This window comes from Drosophila erecta, unplaced genomic scaffold (genome assembly GCF_003286155.1).
Source record: "Drosophila erecta strain 14021-0224.00,06,07 unplaced genomic scaffold, DereRS2 tig00000092-arrow-pilon, whole genome shotgun sequence".
NCBI lineage: Eukaryota > Metazoa > Arthropoda > Insecta > Diptera > Drosophilidae > Drosophila > Drosophila erecta.
Window position 1 is genome coordinate 13,326,046 of NW_020825207.1, and position 13,916 is coordinate 13,339,961.

At 43.9% G+C, this 13,916-nt stretch overlaps 4 protein-coding genes across 10 annotated transcripts in view; 1 reads left to right on the forward strand and 3 right to left on the reverse strand.

The window, feature by feature from the left end:
* LOC6547561 (MAP/microtubule affinity-regulating kinase 3) overlaps window positions 1-5,177 on the reverse strand; it is a 28,629-nt gene extending 23,452 nt beyond the window's left edge. For 4 of the 7 annotated variants that reach the window (XM_026981396.1, XM_026981398.1, XM_026981397.1 and 1 more), the window contains exons 1-2: window positions 4,310-5,177; window positions 663-1,472 (exon numbers count right to left, since the gene is read on the reverse strand). In XM_026981396.1, coding sequence (XP_026837197.1) covers window positions 663-1,334 — 672 coding nt within the window. In that variant the 5' untranslated portion in view covers window positions 1,335-1,472; window positions 4,310-5,177. The remainder of the gene's footprint in view (window positions 1-662; window positions 1,473-4,309) is intronic. The other 3 variants (XM_026981403.1, XM_026981400.1, XM_026981401.1) reach the window with 1 other exon arrangement.
* On the reverse strand, window positions 2,073-3,341 carry LOC6547558 (meiotic recombination protein W68). The gene is made up of 2 exons (XM_026981404.1): window positions 2,839-3,341; window positions 2,073-2,780 (listed from the first exon to the last, which is right to left on the reverse strand). The coding sequence occupies exons 1-2, from the start codon at window positions 3,203-3,205 to the stop codon at window positions 2,152-2,154; spliced, it is 996 nt and encodes a 331-aa protein (XP_026837205.1). The 5' UTR covers window positions 3,206-3,341; the 3' UTR covers window positions 2,073-2,151.
* Window positions 5,178-5,797: 620 nt separating the features above from the next.
* On the reverse strand, window positions 5,798-8,999 carry LOC6547657. Its single transcript, XM_001974778.3, has 4 exons — window positions 8,671-8,999; window positions 8,246-8,614; window positions 7,253-7,907; window positions 5,798-7,200 (listed from the first exon to the last, which is right to left on the reverse strand). The coding sequence occupies exons 1-4, from the start codon at window positions 8,769-8,771 to the stop codon at window positions 6,286-6,288; spliced, it is 2,040 nt and encodes a 679-aa protein (XP_001974814.1). The 5' UTR covers window positions 8,772-8,999; the 3' UTR covers window positions 5,798-6,285.
* Window positions 9,000-9,608: 609 nt separating this feature from the next.
* Window positions 9,609-13,859, forward strand: LOC6547656 (tubulin beta-1 chain). The gene is made up of 2 exons (XM_001974777.3): window positions 9,609-9,804; window positions 12,435-13,859. The coding sequence occupies exons 1-2, from the start codon at window positions 9,748-9,750 to the stop codon at window positions 13,719-13,721; spliced, it is 1,344 nt and encodes a 447-aa protein (XP_001974813.2). The 5' UTR covers window positions 9,609-9,747; the 3' UTR covers window positions 13,722-13,859.
* The last annotated feature ends 57 nt before the right edge of the window (window positions 13,860-13,916 follow it).

Sequence of the window (13,916 nt, forward strand, 5' to 3'; positions counted from 1 at the left end):
GTTTACTGAACTTGTCGATTTGATACTGTAACATAACAAAAGCTATGGTACATATGTATGTACATAAAGATATTTATTTAATTTAACTGTGATCACAATGAAGATGATATAAGAAAAACAATGAGATGTATACGAGGGTATAATTACTCATCATATGAGACACCAGCTATAGTAGATAAATTTTAAAAACTAAACGTGTCCCTTACACGGGCAGATTTCTAATTCTGATACATGATATTATTTTTTTAAAACACTTTTAAGATGAATTTATATAAACATCCCCCACCTGACAAAACACAGAATTATATGTGGTACGGCACATTTGACACAAACGGAAGGCTCCTGTAAGGCGAAGTTTAGATCTTAAAGTACATTAGCAACTCTTTGTAAAAGATTCGAATCTGATCAGCTAAATCCAACATATCATTTGTATTCTACAATCTGGTTCAAACTTTAAGAGGCTTCACTTCACCTTAACCAGACTACTTTCCCTTGATACCCTACAAATGGACCACACAAACAGTGATGACCCAAGCCACAGAACGCTTTGCAGTAGCAAACAACGGATGGGTTGGTGAATAAGGCCCCCAAAAGAGACGGACTTGAGGACGTGGGGACGGGTGATAGGTACAAATACTGAGGAAACCCAAAGAAGGACTCACCTTGGCGGACGAGGTTCGTTGCTTGATCGCGGAGGGATGAGCCGAGTGGGTGCTGAGCACGTTCTTGTTGACGGTGGGCGCCACTCCGCTGCCGGGGGTGTGGTGATGGTGGTGGTTAATCGCTGTGCCGGCCACCGCCGCCGAGTTGTTGCTGGACAAGCGGGCACCGTCGGTGGTCATGTTGTTGGCCACATGATGGTGGTGCTGGTGGCTGTGCTGGTGCGAGTGATTGGTGTTGGCCGCTGACGCCGAAACAGGCGCTGGACCCACTGATCCCACTCCACCTGTCGCTGCCGCCCCCGAGGCCGGCGTGGGCGTGGCCGCAGTGCTATTGCTGGTAGCCGAATTCGAGGACGTTACAATGGGCATCATTGTGTTGGTGTTGGCGACTGGCGTTGTCGTTGGTGGCAGTGACACAATGTTTGCATTGGCCGAATCATGTTGCTGCTGCTGTTGCTGCTGATCCTTTACCGAATGCGAGGATGTGCTAATCGAGTTGGTGGCGTAGGTGGCGGTTGTGCTAGAGACGGCGGCCAGTGGTGGCACCGCATTTGTGGCGCTCGATACTGGCGCCGCCGGTGCTGCAACATTGGATGCTGTGCCATTGGACACGCTATCCGCTGGCAGGGCTTCAGGAACTGGCTGCAGTGTGGTGCGCATTGCTGTCGACATATTTCCAAACAGTCCAATAGGGTTTCTTAGAGATTCTGCACGTGAGATTCGAGTATTTTCGGGAGTCTTTCAGGTTTCGGTGCTTAAGAGTAGTCAAATGCCCAATGGGTTTCTATCATCCGTGGTACTTCTTCACATCTGCAAGAAATAAATGCACGCAATTAGTATGGAGCTAAACAAAGCAGACCACTTATATCATTCGGCACTTATAATATGGCTGGCCATTCACTTGCCATTATCAAAAACGTAGCCAATTACCAGCTCCGATTACCGACCTCAAGCCATAACACTTTAAAGACACAATAAAAAAAAAATAATCTCCTTTGTCTGCTTGAGTCTACTAGCTTTGTCCACACAAAGTAATACAGAAAATCAAGTTGACCACTCAATACGAAGCACTAGAAGCGAATTACTCAGACATTACGATTATAAATTACTATTATCCGTTAATTATCCAGATATTCAATTTATGATTTTCAAGGGCAGCGATCTTAAGGTAATTTAATATTAATTAGTTATATCATGACATTACATGTAGCTGCATTGAACCTATACTTACAAATTAATAACATAAATAACAAAATCGGATTCCCACCTAACAGGAAATTTAACTATTAAATTACTATTTTAATTAATGAAATATTAATGGATTACGCGAACTAATAGTTACAATAATATTTTAGGAGTCTTATAATATTTCAATATAGATAAGTTTTTACAAACTGAGTAGTAGCATCTTTACGACGCCATTTAAACTAAAAACATTTCAAGAGTTCGAACGTATTCATATTTGGCTTATGGGGTTTACCACTGATATCTACAAAAACAAGTTCCGATTGATTTTGTTCGGTATATAGTCGTCGGTGAGGAAGTCGATGACACTCTCGATTTCAGCCTTTAGCTGAACGTCCTGCAGCATGCGCAGTTCCTGCCGCACTCCCGGCTCCAAATCGTGGCGGGCGAGCAGGTCATTGATTTTCTTGTTGTCGCCGGCAACCAGGGCAACCGCTCCAGTGCCGAGTGCGGGAATCTCCGAGGGGTGTAGCCCAATCCAACGCAGGGCAGGTGTGGTTAGTCCTTGGCTGGAAAAACTCATCGACTGCGAGCCATGGCGATATACGAGCATTATTTCGACTCCAAATGGATCAGCGTCCACTAGAATGTAGGCCGCCAGTTGGTTCTCCTCGGCGAGTCGATGAACAATCCTCCGTGTACTACAATCGGGGTATCCCTTTCCAGTTATCAGTATGAAGCGTCGTTTAAAAGTGCCAAAAACATTTCTGGATAATAGACTCTCAAACACCGACTCCTTTTCAACGATCAGAAGAAACTCCGCCTGCGTTTCGATTCGATCTATCTTCTCGGGATCCGTGGGCAATGTTAGAGGTCCCCCATACAAGCTACTGTCCAGAACATCTCCGTTGGTCATTAGCAGCCTTAGATCGCCTGCAAGAGTAACAGGATGAGCAGGCAGCCTTCGGTTAGGGTTTCCAGAATAACTCACCTGCCACCAGGCCCTTGGAAGCGGCCAGTATGCCCAAGCTTAGAGGGGAAGTGTTCAGCATACGGCAGACATCGAGCCTGGCTTCGGCAATCCTGGACTGCGAGCGGATTAGCAGAGGATTGTCATAGTATAGTCCACGGACCGTGAAGCTACCTCCGTGGACTTGCAATCGGTGCACCCGGGAGAGCATGTAAATCAGCAAGCAAAAGCTATGGCGACTTCCACGATTATTATAGCTGACTCGTCGATATTCCGAGATCATGTTTCCAGATAAATTTCGGGGAACCCGCAGATGGGCATTGCCGTGGACCAAGTTGCTCAGCAGATCGAGGGCAATCATTTCTATACTCTCCGCAAATTCACCCATTGTTCTAGCAATTTACTTATATTAGGCACGGATTCTTAACAACAAATCTTTACGGCTTCTTGATTTTGTACTTTTGCTATTAATCATCTACAAAATGAAGCTGTTTAATAACCAAATTAAGAGAAAATGACAATAAATCTAATTGTATGTGTTATAATAACAACTTGTGATTCATTCTAAGCTACATCTTAACAAGTTCATGTTTACTAATGCTTAAATTTGAAACTGTTGCATTTTGGAATTTCCCCAACTTTATGTATCCTTGCTCCAAATTTCCTTTAGCAATGAATTCGCATGAATTTTATTGTTTAAGCGAATGAGTTCAATAGTTTGAACCATTCTATAGAATTTTGAGTGGAAGCACTTTTTGGTCTAATTTAATTGCACAGGGGGGCCACGCCCCCAGGGTTTTCTTTTCGGTTCTTTGAATGCCTTTGTCACAAGCGGAAACCCCACAGGAAAATGAGTGAAAACTGTGGGCTGAGACGATAAAACACGCCCACCGACCTACGCACAGTAATATTTCATAAATACGTAAGCAATTCGTGGACTTACATACCATACGAAAATCAAGTGGGCTTTGCACATACTTATATCTGCTTTTGTAAAAGTTTATCGCGTAAATCGTTGCGTGGAAACATTTCGAGGGGGGTTATAAATAATTTCCGAAAGGAGCTTGCTGTCTAAAAATATACCATCGAAATGAAAATTCCCTTTCGGTGAAAACAACTGTTTTTTAAAAATTTAAGCACGCACACTAGTGGCAGCAGAAGAAAGCGCGAGGGAGATGGAGAGTGCCATAAGTTTATGTGAATTTCTTTATTCGGTCTTTCATTTTTTCTTCTTATTTTATTATTCTTTTTTTCTTCTTTTTCGTATGTGCAGAAAAGTGTACTCGTTATTACAAAGCACGCACACATACACCGAGTGGGGGCGGGCGGGGGGTTTTTCGCTCTCTTTCGGGAGAGAGAAAGAGAGAGAGTGGGGGAAAAGAGAGAGCGCCAACGAATGGGCTAGGAAAACTAACGAACGGAACGAAACGAAACGGAATGGCAGCCCAAGTATTGATTTGCTGGTTATGGTGCTGCCACTTCTTGTACTTACCAATCAAATATAATTTCCGATCGGCCCAAGAAAAGCTAAAGCTGAAAAGCTATTCGCTCTCTCGCTCAGAGAGGAGTCGCTAGCTGCTGGTCTCTGCTGTTGTTGTTGGTGTTGCCATCGATGTAACGCATATTATTATTTAATTTCTTTCGATTTTCCCAGTTCCTTTTCCGATTCCGTTTACCCGAAAGTGGTTAGGTTTGGAAAGGCTCTGCTTTTTACCGACTTTTACCGAACGAAAACGACGACACACACAACGAAATGCAAATGCAATACATAGCTTTCTCACTCGCTCACTAGCTAGCTCTCGCCCGCTCTCACTCGCACAGCAGCAGTAGCAGCAGCTCTTTGGTTTTCAATCAGATTTTTCTTTCTTATATTTTCTTATCGCGATGGTTTTTTTTTGCTCTCGCTTTTTTGTTAAAGAAGAACGGTCACCGATTTTTCACAAAGATTACGAACGCACCCCCACTTCTCTTCCCTCTCACCGAAAAGCCACAATAACAACAACAACAACGACAGTCTTGTTGGCAACAAATGGAAATATTCGCTATATGCTCTGCGCTGCTCTGCCCTTCGCAAAACTAATGTGTATCCGCGATGGGTAATGGGTAACTTGATATTGATACGATTACTATTATTATATTGATAGCCGATTAGCCGACATAAACGGTGGCCGCAATTGGCAAACGACGATTGTCCCGCTCACGCAACGCAGTTAAATATTACTATTTTCCTCCGTCTACATCCACTTGGGCAGCAACAAAAGTATGTACGTCTCGGTCTCTCAAAAAAATTCACATTACGATACGGCAGCCATATTGTAGCAGTGTTGCCAGCTAGATGGACTTCAAAAATACTAATAATTTTCCCTGTAGCTACTAATATACTAAAAACACCTCTTGATCTCATCTAAGCAACCGCGCCCTGATATTGAAAACTTGAAATCTAAACAAATCATTTAAATCCAAGTTTCAAAAGTGGCAAAAACTACACAACGCTTTGTACGTACTTGTTTTACAAGTTCATTCAAACCTATTCATTAATGTATTTATATTTTATACAAAATAATTAACAATAAGAGAAGTAAGTTCAGAAATTAATATATTTAGATATTCAATATTGGCCAAAGTGAAAACAACATACTTTCAGGGGCAAATGACGGTATTTTTGAGCTGCCACTTTGATTGTACACCGCACCGCTAACAGTCTGGCAGCACTGCTCTAAGAGAGTGTGCTTTGAAATCTAAAGAGAAGCATAATGCATATAGCATAATAAGAGTACAACAATCATTTGTTGAAACCGTTTTAGTTCTAAGGAGATAAAGAAACATATTTTGTAAAAATGTCACCGTTTTTTAAGTTAGAGAAACTTCTTAATAATGAATATTCTCCTAAAATTTTAAGAACTTTGTAGAGATTAACCTGACAAAATAACACAACAATAATTTATTTTTTACTTTTATTTTAAAAAATATGTGTTTGTATAATAAACAATTTATCTAGTTTATGTGAGTCACAAAAGTTCAGGAGACGCTCCTGTTGAGTTCAAGTAACCATAAAAACAAACTTTAAATTATCGTCTTCAATTGAATAAATAACTAAGTTACCAAAGTTCTATTCTCCCTTTAAAATAAAATAGTATTTTTGTTCCCTTCTTAGTTTAACTCCCTGGTTCTCAATTTTCTGAAAGGTTCTATATGAAACGCCACGAAACTGAGAGGTACACGGATTAAAGAATGTCTAGCTAAACACTACTTATCCAGTCCGTGATAAGTAAAGGGAGAACTAACCTTTAGTAGAATAAAGAAACCTTAAAAACTGAAAGTCAAAAATAAATTATTAGATAATTAAGTTAAGTCAAATTTGTATTATTTGCTAACTGGCGGTGATTTTTTCCAGCATTTAAAGAATCCCAATATTCCTAGAGTTCTTTATAAATGCAATAATTTTTCTGCGTTTTCCTACATCACGTATCAGTGGATTGGTTGTGAGGGTTTTGAGCTGCTCTCGATCCACTTTCTAAGTAAATCCCCCGGCTGAATAGTTGGCTGTTGCTGCGGAAGAGTTGTCCTCGAGTATTGATATTCACTAGACGTTATTGTGGGTGTGGGCGATGCCATTGGCGGAAAAACTGCGAGATTACGCTGACTCTCACGGGCTTCGGACCAGCCGTAGTCCCTTACAGTTGGAGCAGATGTTCCCCATTGGGCTTCTGGACGTGGCTGCGACTCAAATCCAGAAGACTGAGACGATGTACGGGAAAGTTGATTCTGCTGTTTCTCTTCGTAATGTCTCATTAGACTGGCAGTGCTTAGATCCTGGTTGACACTTTGATTAGCGGCCACCCAAGCGCTTACATCAGCTCCGCAGACATTCCTGCTTATGGGCGGCAAACGCGATGGCATTAACAGATTTTGCGTAGACCTTGTGAAAGCGTGGCTTTGGGCTAGGTTATTTTGTCCATTACGATACCATTGGGACTCTAATGGCCTCATGGGTTTCTGTTGAAACACCATCGCTGGCTGGACTCGCGGAGCAACCACAGTAGAGGCACCTGCATAGTCCGAGGACCAAGCCTGCTGTTCCCTCCGTTGCTTTGACAGATGCAACGAGTCCAGGGACAGCAGAGAGGCAGGCTGAATTGTTCGCTGGCAAATCGTGGGGGCTGGTGAGTGGCAAACGGAGGGGGTGGCAATGGACAAATTGCCGTTGCTGATATCGCTGCATCCACTTAACTGCTGACTGAGCATGCTCAATGTTTCCTCATCGCATTCGTCCGCACAGAGGCGATGGAAGCTCTCGCAGGCAGACTCGTCTTGGTTCACTTGGCTCAACAGATTGGACCGGTTGGTGGCCAACAAAACAAGGGTGACAACACTTCCCATCAGCTGAAGAAAAGATTGGTTTAAGCAAGGTTCAAATATAATTAAACTCACTTACTATAAAAGATATTCCATTGATGTAAGGATCCAGTAATTCGATTCCCATGGCATACGCACTCCATAGCAGTAGAGCAATGGTGAATCGCGTAAGTTTCAATCCGTCGTAAATCTTGTGCAGGAAACAAAGGGCCAGCATGGCATATGGATAGACGCCAATAAAGCAGGATGCGAAGGTGGCCTGCTGCACTTGCTGTTGGCTTAAACCCAGCGAATACAGCAAGAGCTTGCCAAAGGTGCGGCTGTACAATAAAAGTTTTGCTGTCATTTCACGCTGTTCCAGGAAAACGCCTACGCCCGAAGTCACCACTCGAATGAAGGCCAGAACATGGGAGTAGGCATAGAACAAGGTAAGCCCAATGAATTTTCCAAGGTAAGACGTAAACTGAATGGCAGTTGCATTTGGCAGCCGGCAGAGGAGGCACGCAATGTTTACCACAGTCAGGATTGTCATCAGAGCCCGGTATCGCTGCAGTTTGTACTGCTTTTGGGCACTAGCCAGTCGATTGAAGTGAGGCTGCTTGAGCAGCGATGCTCCCTTGATGATATAGTTCAAGAACTTGGAGCTCAGCACCATTTTCTTCTTCTCGTGCAGGACTTTATTCACGTGTCGTTCGCAACTGCTGCACAGGCGAAACTGTTTCTCCAGTCGTTCTCTATGGAAAATACAAATAATTTATTAACTTGTGCCCAGCTAATATATAAAATTATGTTCTAACTGAACTTATAAAAACAGGTTATCTTTTATTAAATATACGCTATAAATCTGGTTACTTATAGAAACAATCTAATCTAGTTTTTACGTCATTGATATGCATACCAATGTAGATACGTCTCTTTAAGACTTAAGACCGCATAAGTATGTGGTACCTCATTTGTATCTGTATGTAGGACTTTAACATGGATAACTTCTTTTGCCTAACAAATGTATAACATTGAAAATATAATGCGTATCGTCATTGCTGTTAAACCTTTGCTAATTTAATTTGCTCACCTGTACACCTTGAGTTCCTGATCAAACCGGGACTCGTTCTTGGGCTCGAATTGCGAGAGCTTCTCGACCTTCAGGCGCTGCGCCTCGTTGCACTGGTCGCACAGGCCGTTTTTAGGAGCAGGAGGTTGAGCAGTCAGGACATCCGTGTAATATGAGTTGGCACAAATGCTGGAGCTGCCTTTGGAACTATTCTTCTGGGAGCCGAGACTGCAGTCCCGCTGCGACGTCATATCCCGGTTGTAGTCGCCGTCCTTGGTGAATCCATTGTACTGATCGCACGACGGGCAGGTCCAACTGTTGCGATCCTGGTACGAAACTCGTGCGTTGCCATTGCAGAACCAGCAGTTCACCCGGGAATCGTAGCGAGACCTGTAGACGGAGTGGGTTAGTTAGTCTGGACTAGTAGAAGGCGATGCCTCACTTACCGTATGCTAATATAAGCCTTGAAAAGAAACGTGCCCGCCACAAAGAGAATGGCACAAACTGGTATGGCCGTCGCCGCCAGCGGAATTAGTAGGGTTAGCATCTCTTTAGTATTTTGGTAATTTCGCGAGCTTATCTATGCAGTCTGGCTTGTGCCCTTGTTGTTGTGGAGTCTCTTAACTATCCAGAAATTCACTTTTTCCAAGCCAAACGCAACGCCGGCATGAAAGTCGGCATTGGCGCGCGCATAAAATAACCACAAAATAATATCGCGGAATTTCTAGTGATGGCAATGGTTAGGCGATGCGATAGTTTCTAAATTGGGCGTCCTATGTCACTGGCCTTCGAGGTGGAACAGTGCGGAAATGTTAAGGTGGTAGACTGCTAAAATACTGTAAGCTGGTTTTATAATTATTTTATATTTTTGTGTGTTTTATATTTTTATATAAAAGTGGACATGATAACGTAAAAAAAGGTTGGTCAATAGCTAATAGTTCAAATGGTTGTTAACCATTTGTTGTCGCCGAAGTTTACAGGATCTGCGTAATTAATGTATAATATATACGCAATAACAATCATCGAAAGAAATCTTCTTTTGAATTCTGACTTATAGTTTTTAAATTATTCAAATAAAATGTTAATTGTTTAAATTTTAGAAATTTTGCTCACATCTGGTTTTTATATGTAAGCTTAACACGATCCTACTGCAAGTTAAAATTTCAAATGAGTTTAATGTGAATACTTTGACTAAAATATATGCCTATTCAATCTATTTTTCAATTAAACAACTACCTTTCGAATAAACTTTGTATTAATTAATTTACATTAAATAAAAAATTAATTTATCCCAAGCAAACGGTATACTTTTGGTATATTGGCACACTGAAAATTATGTTTGAAGTATATTTTTGAACATTTTGTATGGTCACACTGCACCCATCGTATAAAAGCGCGCGCTCTCCACAGCGAATGCACTAATTTTTCCAAGTGTGTGAAGCGGACAGTTTGTGTTGTGTTCGACTGCTATAAGCGAAAGATAATTTTAAGTTAAAAGTTCAAAAACCTAAAACAAATACAAAATGAGGGAAATCGTTCACATCCAAGCTGGTCAGTGCGGCAACCAAATCGGCGCCAAGGTAAGTTTTCCATTTGCATTTTCCATTAATTTCCCATCGAGAGTACAGTTGCCAAAATGGCGTCATTTTTGCACGACTTCGCTGTCCATGTGGCAAAAATTTGTATTGAGGCCGGCATTTTCACGCTCACACATTTGCATTTATGTATACCAAGTTATGAGTGTGTGTGTGCGAGTGGTCTCTTTGAGTCCCGGCATCTGTGCTTGTATATACTCAATATTTGTCCGATTTCGAAAAGATGCTTGAAATTTGTTGTTTCACTCTGGCATTTTGGGTCTAAAATTTAGAACGAAAGTTTGTTACGCCCGAAATTCCGATCGATATGATGATTTAGGGCCATTGACATTGGCATATGTACTTCGTGCACATATGTATGTAAGTAATTATAGTTGGGTGTGTCTGCAATTACATCGCCGCTTGGCGGCTGTGTATAAGCCTGTGTGCGTGTTGCATGCATGAGTCATTTTCTCTTGGGCAAAAGACTTTCATAGTTTTTCACCGGTTGTGAAAGCCATTTCACTGCCCAGATGGTGAAGGGTACTTTTCTATCGTCAAAACACGATAGCTTTTCTACACACACAAGAGTTTAATGCTTATTTGTATGTGTGAGCGTCGGCCGGTTTATTCTTTTTTTCCGCTATGCGTCTTCTAAAGAGAAAACATGACGTCATTTTAACCTAAAATGGCTGAACCGGTTGTCGTTGACCGGTTCGCAGAGCGTATAAGAGTTGATCTTATACATAGATGGGATATAAGTATGTAGATATATGTACGTAGGTTGCATTAGCTGTTCTATCGATTTTCATGCATTCCACATACTCTGCTGCCTACTTCAATTTGCTGCGCTACTCCAGCGGCTTCTCTATCTTATCACGAAATGAAACAATTTTCTATTTTCTATTCATAACTATAGTATAGGCAGATTGCGCTTCTCATTCGGCCATTATGAGCCCAAAAGAAATGTTACTTTGAGCAGTAGGGATTTAGAGTCTGCAAGGTGAGATGACCTTATATAGAGGAATTTGCCATCTGTTTGTCTCTATCCCAGTTTCCTTACGCACACTAGCTTAACGAATCGGAGAAGGGCGGTGCTGCACATGCGTGTGGATAACGGGACAGTTGATGTTGATGATGACGAATCTTTCTAGTCCTTGCCCGAAAAATCAATACCCACATCCTGGGCTCCTGAGCATGGGCTGAAAACAACCCTAGGAAACGCCTTAAAACCCGAGCAGCTGCAACATCACAATTGTTGTGCCCAAGTATGGCTCTCAATCCCTCGCTCTCTCTCTCTTTCGACCCGACCGGCTTACAAATGGGCATTTCTATATTTATATATACATTCTATATACATAGAATCCGGTATGACGGTGCCAATTCGCTAAACGAGTGTCAACCACGCATTTCCCCCAATACCATTGTAGCGACTTATTTTCGGTTAATTGTTCTTGTTTGTTTACGCGACATAAACAACGACAATCGCAAAAAGTTAAGGTGACGTAATGCCCTCAAAAGCGGACGATTTATGCGCCAGATGGTCGGCAGTGTGAGCATCGAGCTGCAGTTTGAACCTCTCAGCTAGCAGCCAACGCCAACGCCTCTCTCCAAGTGGTACCCACTGCTCCTCCTCCGTTTCCGTCTCGTAGAGACGAGAGTGGGTCGCGAGACCCGAACAACCGGTGATGTAAGCCGCATCGGAAGCAGGGGGCTTTTGGGGTGGCAGAGCCCGGCTCTGAGGTCGCCGGCATTGCGTGGGGGCAGCACGTAGACGACATATAGACAGACAGATAGTAGTCATACAGCTGTACAGCGGTTCCAGCCCACGCTCGAAGATTCGAGTGAGATCGGTCGGCGGAACGCAATGACAGCTGCGCCTCGAGATCCGAAACGAAAACCCACGCCAGATGACGTTATCGTTGGTGTGGCGATGGTGTGCTGCTGGTCGTGGTGGTGGAAACGCACCAAAAATGGCAGCGAATAAGTTATGTTAATCGGAGCTCGGCCCATACACAGAGTTTATGATGGCGTACATGGGTGGCCTAAACCACATAGCCGAGCCCAGACATATGTATGTACATCGGCTGCTTGTGCCCATTTCTTCCAATCAATAAAGAGGTATATATAGACTGACTTTTTCCATAACCCAGCTCACATTTCGTTCGAGAAGGTTTCTGTTTTGGGAAGTTAAGGAAACAAGAAACATTGCCTTTCACATGTATGAACTTTCACTGAGTATGAAAGGAAATTTTAAGCAAATTACTTGCAGCATTGGAAATGACTTTCAGTGATTTCTAAAAGTTTTCTTAAGCGCTACAGTACGAAAAGTGTTTTTAGTGCACATAGAAATGGGCGTTTTCTCCTGTGATTTATGTGAAGCTATCAAAGAAATACCAACTATATATATCCGTTTTACGTGTATTATGCAGCACATGGGCTTTCAGAAAATATTCTACTATTGATTAGCTGAGGTGACTCATTGCAAGTTATTCATACATTTTCTTAAGATTGAGTTAGAAAACACCCCCTAAAAATCGATTTTCCTGCTGACTCATGCTCGCAAGGAATTTTGTACAGCACCTGCAAGTCCTGACACTAATCCCGAATTCTTAACTTCCATTTTTCACTTGCAGTTCTGGGAGATCATCTCCGATGAGCATGGCATCGATGCCACCGGCGCCTACCACGGTGACAGCGACCTGCAGCTGGAGCGCATCAATGTGTACTACAATGAGGCGTCCGGTGGCAAGTACGTGCCCCGCGCTGTCCTTGTCGATCTGGAGCCCGGCACCATGGACTCCGTGCGATCGGGACCTTTCGGCCAGATCTTCAGGCCCGACAACTTTGTGTTCGGCCAGTCGGGTGCCGGCAACAACTGGGCCAAGGGTCATTACACAGAGGGCGCTGAATTGGTGGACTCAGTGCTCGATGTTGTCCGCAAGGAGGCCGAATCCTGCGACTGCCTGCAAGGCTTCCAACTCACACACTCCCTTGGCGGCGGCACTGGCTCCGGTATGGGAACCCTGCTGATTTCCAAGATCCGCGAGGAGTACCCTGACAGGATCATGAACACATACTCGGTGGTGCCGTCGCCCAAGGTGTCGGACACCGTTGTGGAGCCCTACAACGCCACCCTGTCGGTGCACCAGCTGGTCGAGAACACGGACGAGACCTACTGCATCGACAACGAGGCTCTCTACGACATCTGCTTCCGCACCCTCAAGCTGACGACACCCACATACGGTGACCTGAACCATCTCGTCTCCCTGACCATGTCCGGCGTGACCACCTGTCTGCGATTCCCCGGCCAACTGAACGCTGATCTCCGCAAGCTGGCCGTCAACATGGTGCCCTTCCCACGTCTTCACTTCTTCATGCCCGGCTTCGCTCCCCTGACCTCCCGAGGCTCCCAGCAGTACCGCGCCCTCACCGTGCCCGAGCTGACCCAGCAGATGTTCGATGCCAAGAACATGATGGCCGCCTGCGACCCCCGCCACGGACGCTACCTTACCGTCGCCGCCATCTTCCGTGGACGCATGTCCATGAAGGAGGTCGACGAGCAGATGCTGAACATCCAGAACAAGAACAGCTCCTACTTCGTCGAATGGATCCCCAACAACGTGAAGACCGCCGTGTGCGACATCCCACCCCGTGGTCTGAAGATGTCCGCCACCTTCATCGGCAACTCCACCGCCATCCAGGAGCTGTTCAAGCGCATCTCCGAGCAGTTCACCGCTATGTTCAGGCGCAAGGCTTTCTTGCATTGGTACACCGGCGAGGGCATGGACGAGATGGAGTTCACCGAGGCCGAGAGCAACATGAACGATCTGGTGTCCGAGTACCAGCAGTACCAGGAGGCCACCGCCGACGAGGACGCCGAGTTCGAGGAGGAGCAGGAGGCTGAGGTCGACGAGAACTAAATTCGAAACGGAAATCAATCGAATTCTCGATCAATGTTTTGCGAAAAAAAAATGAAACGAGAACAGTTGTAATAGATTTGTTCTCTTAACAACGTAATCAATAAAGTCGGATCCAATTTTGTTCACATGTCTAAACAATTATGGTTTTTATTGTGTTTTCGTATGCATAATAAGAGAGATATTATTGAAAAAATG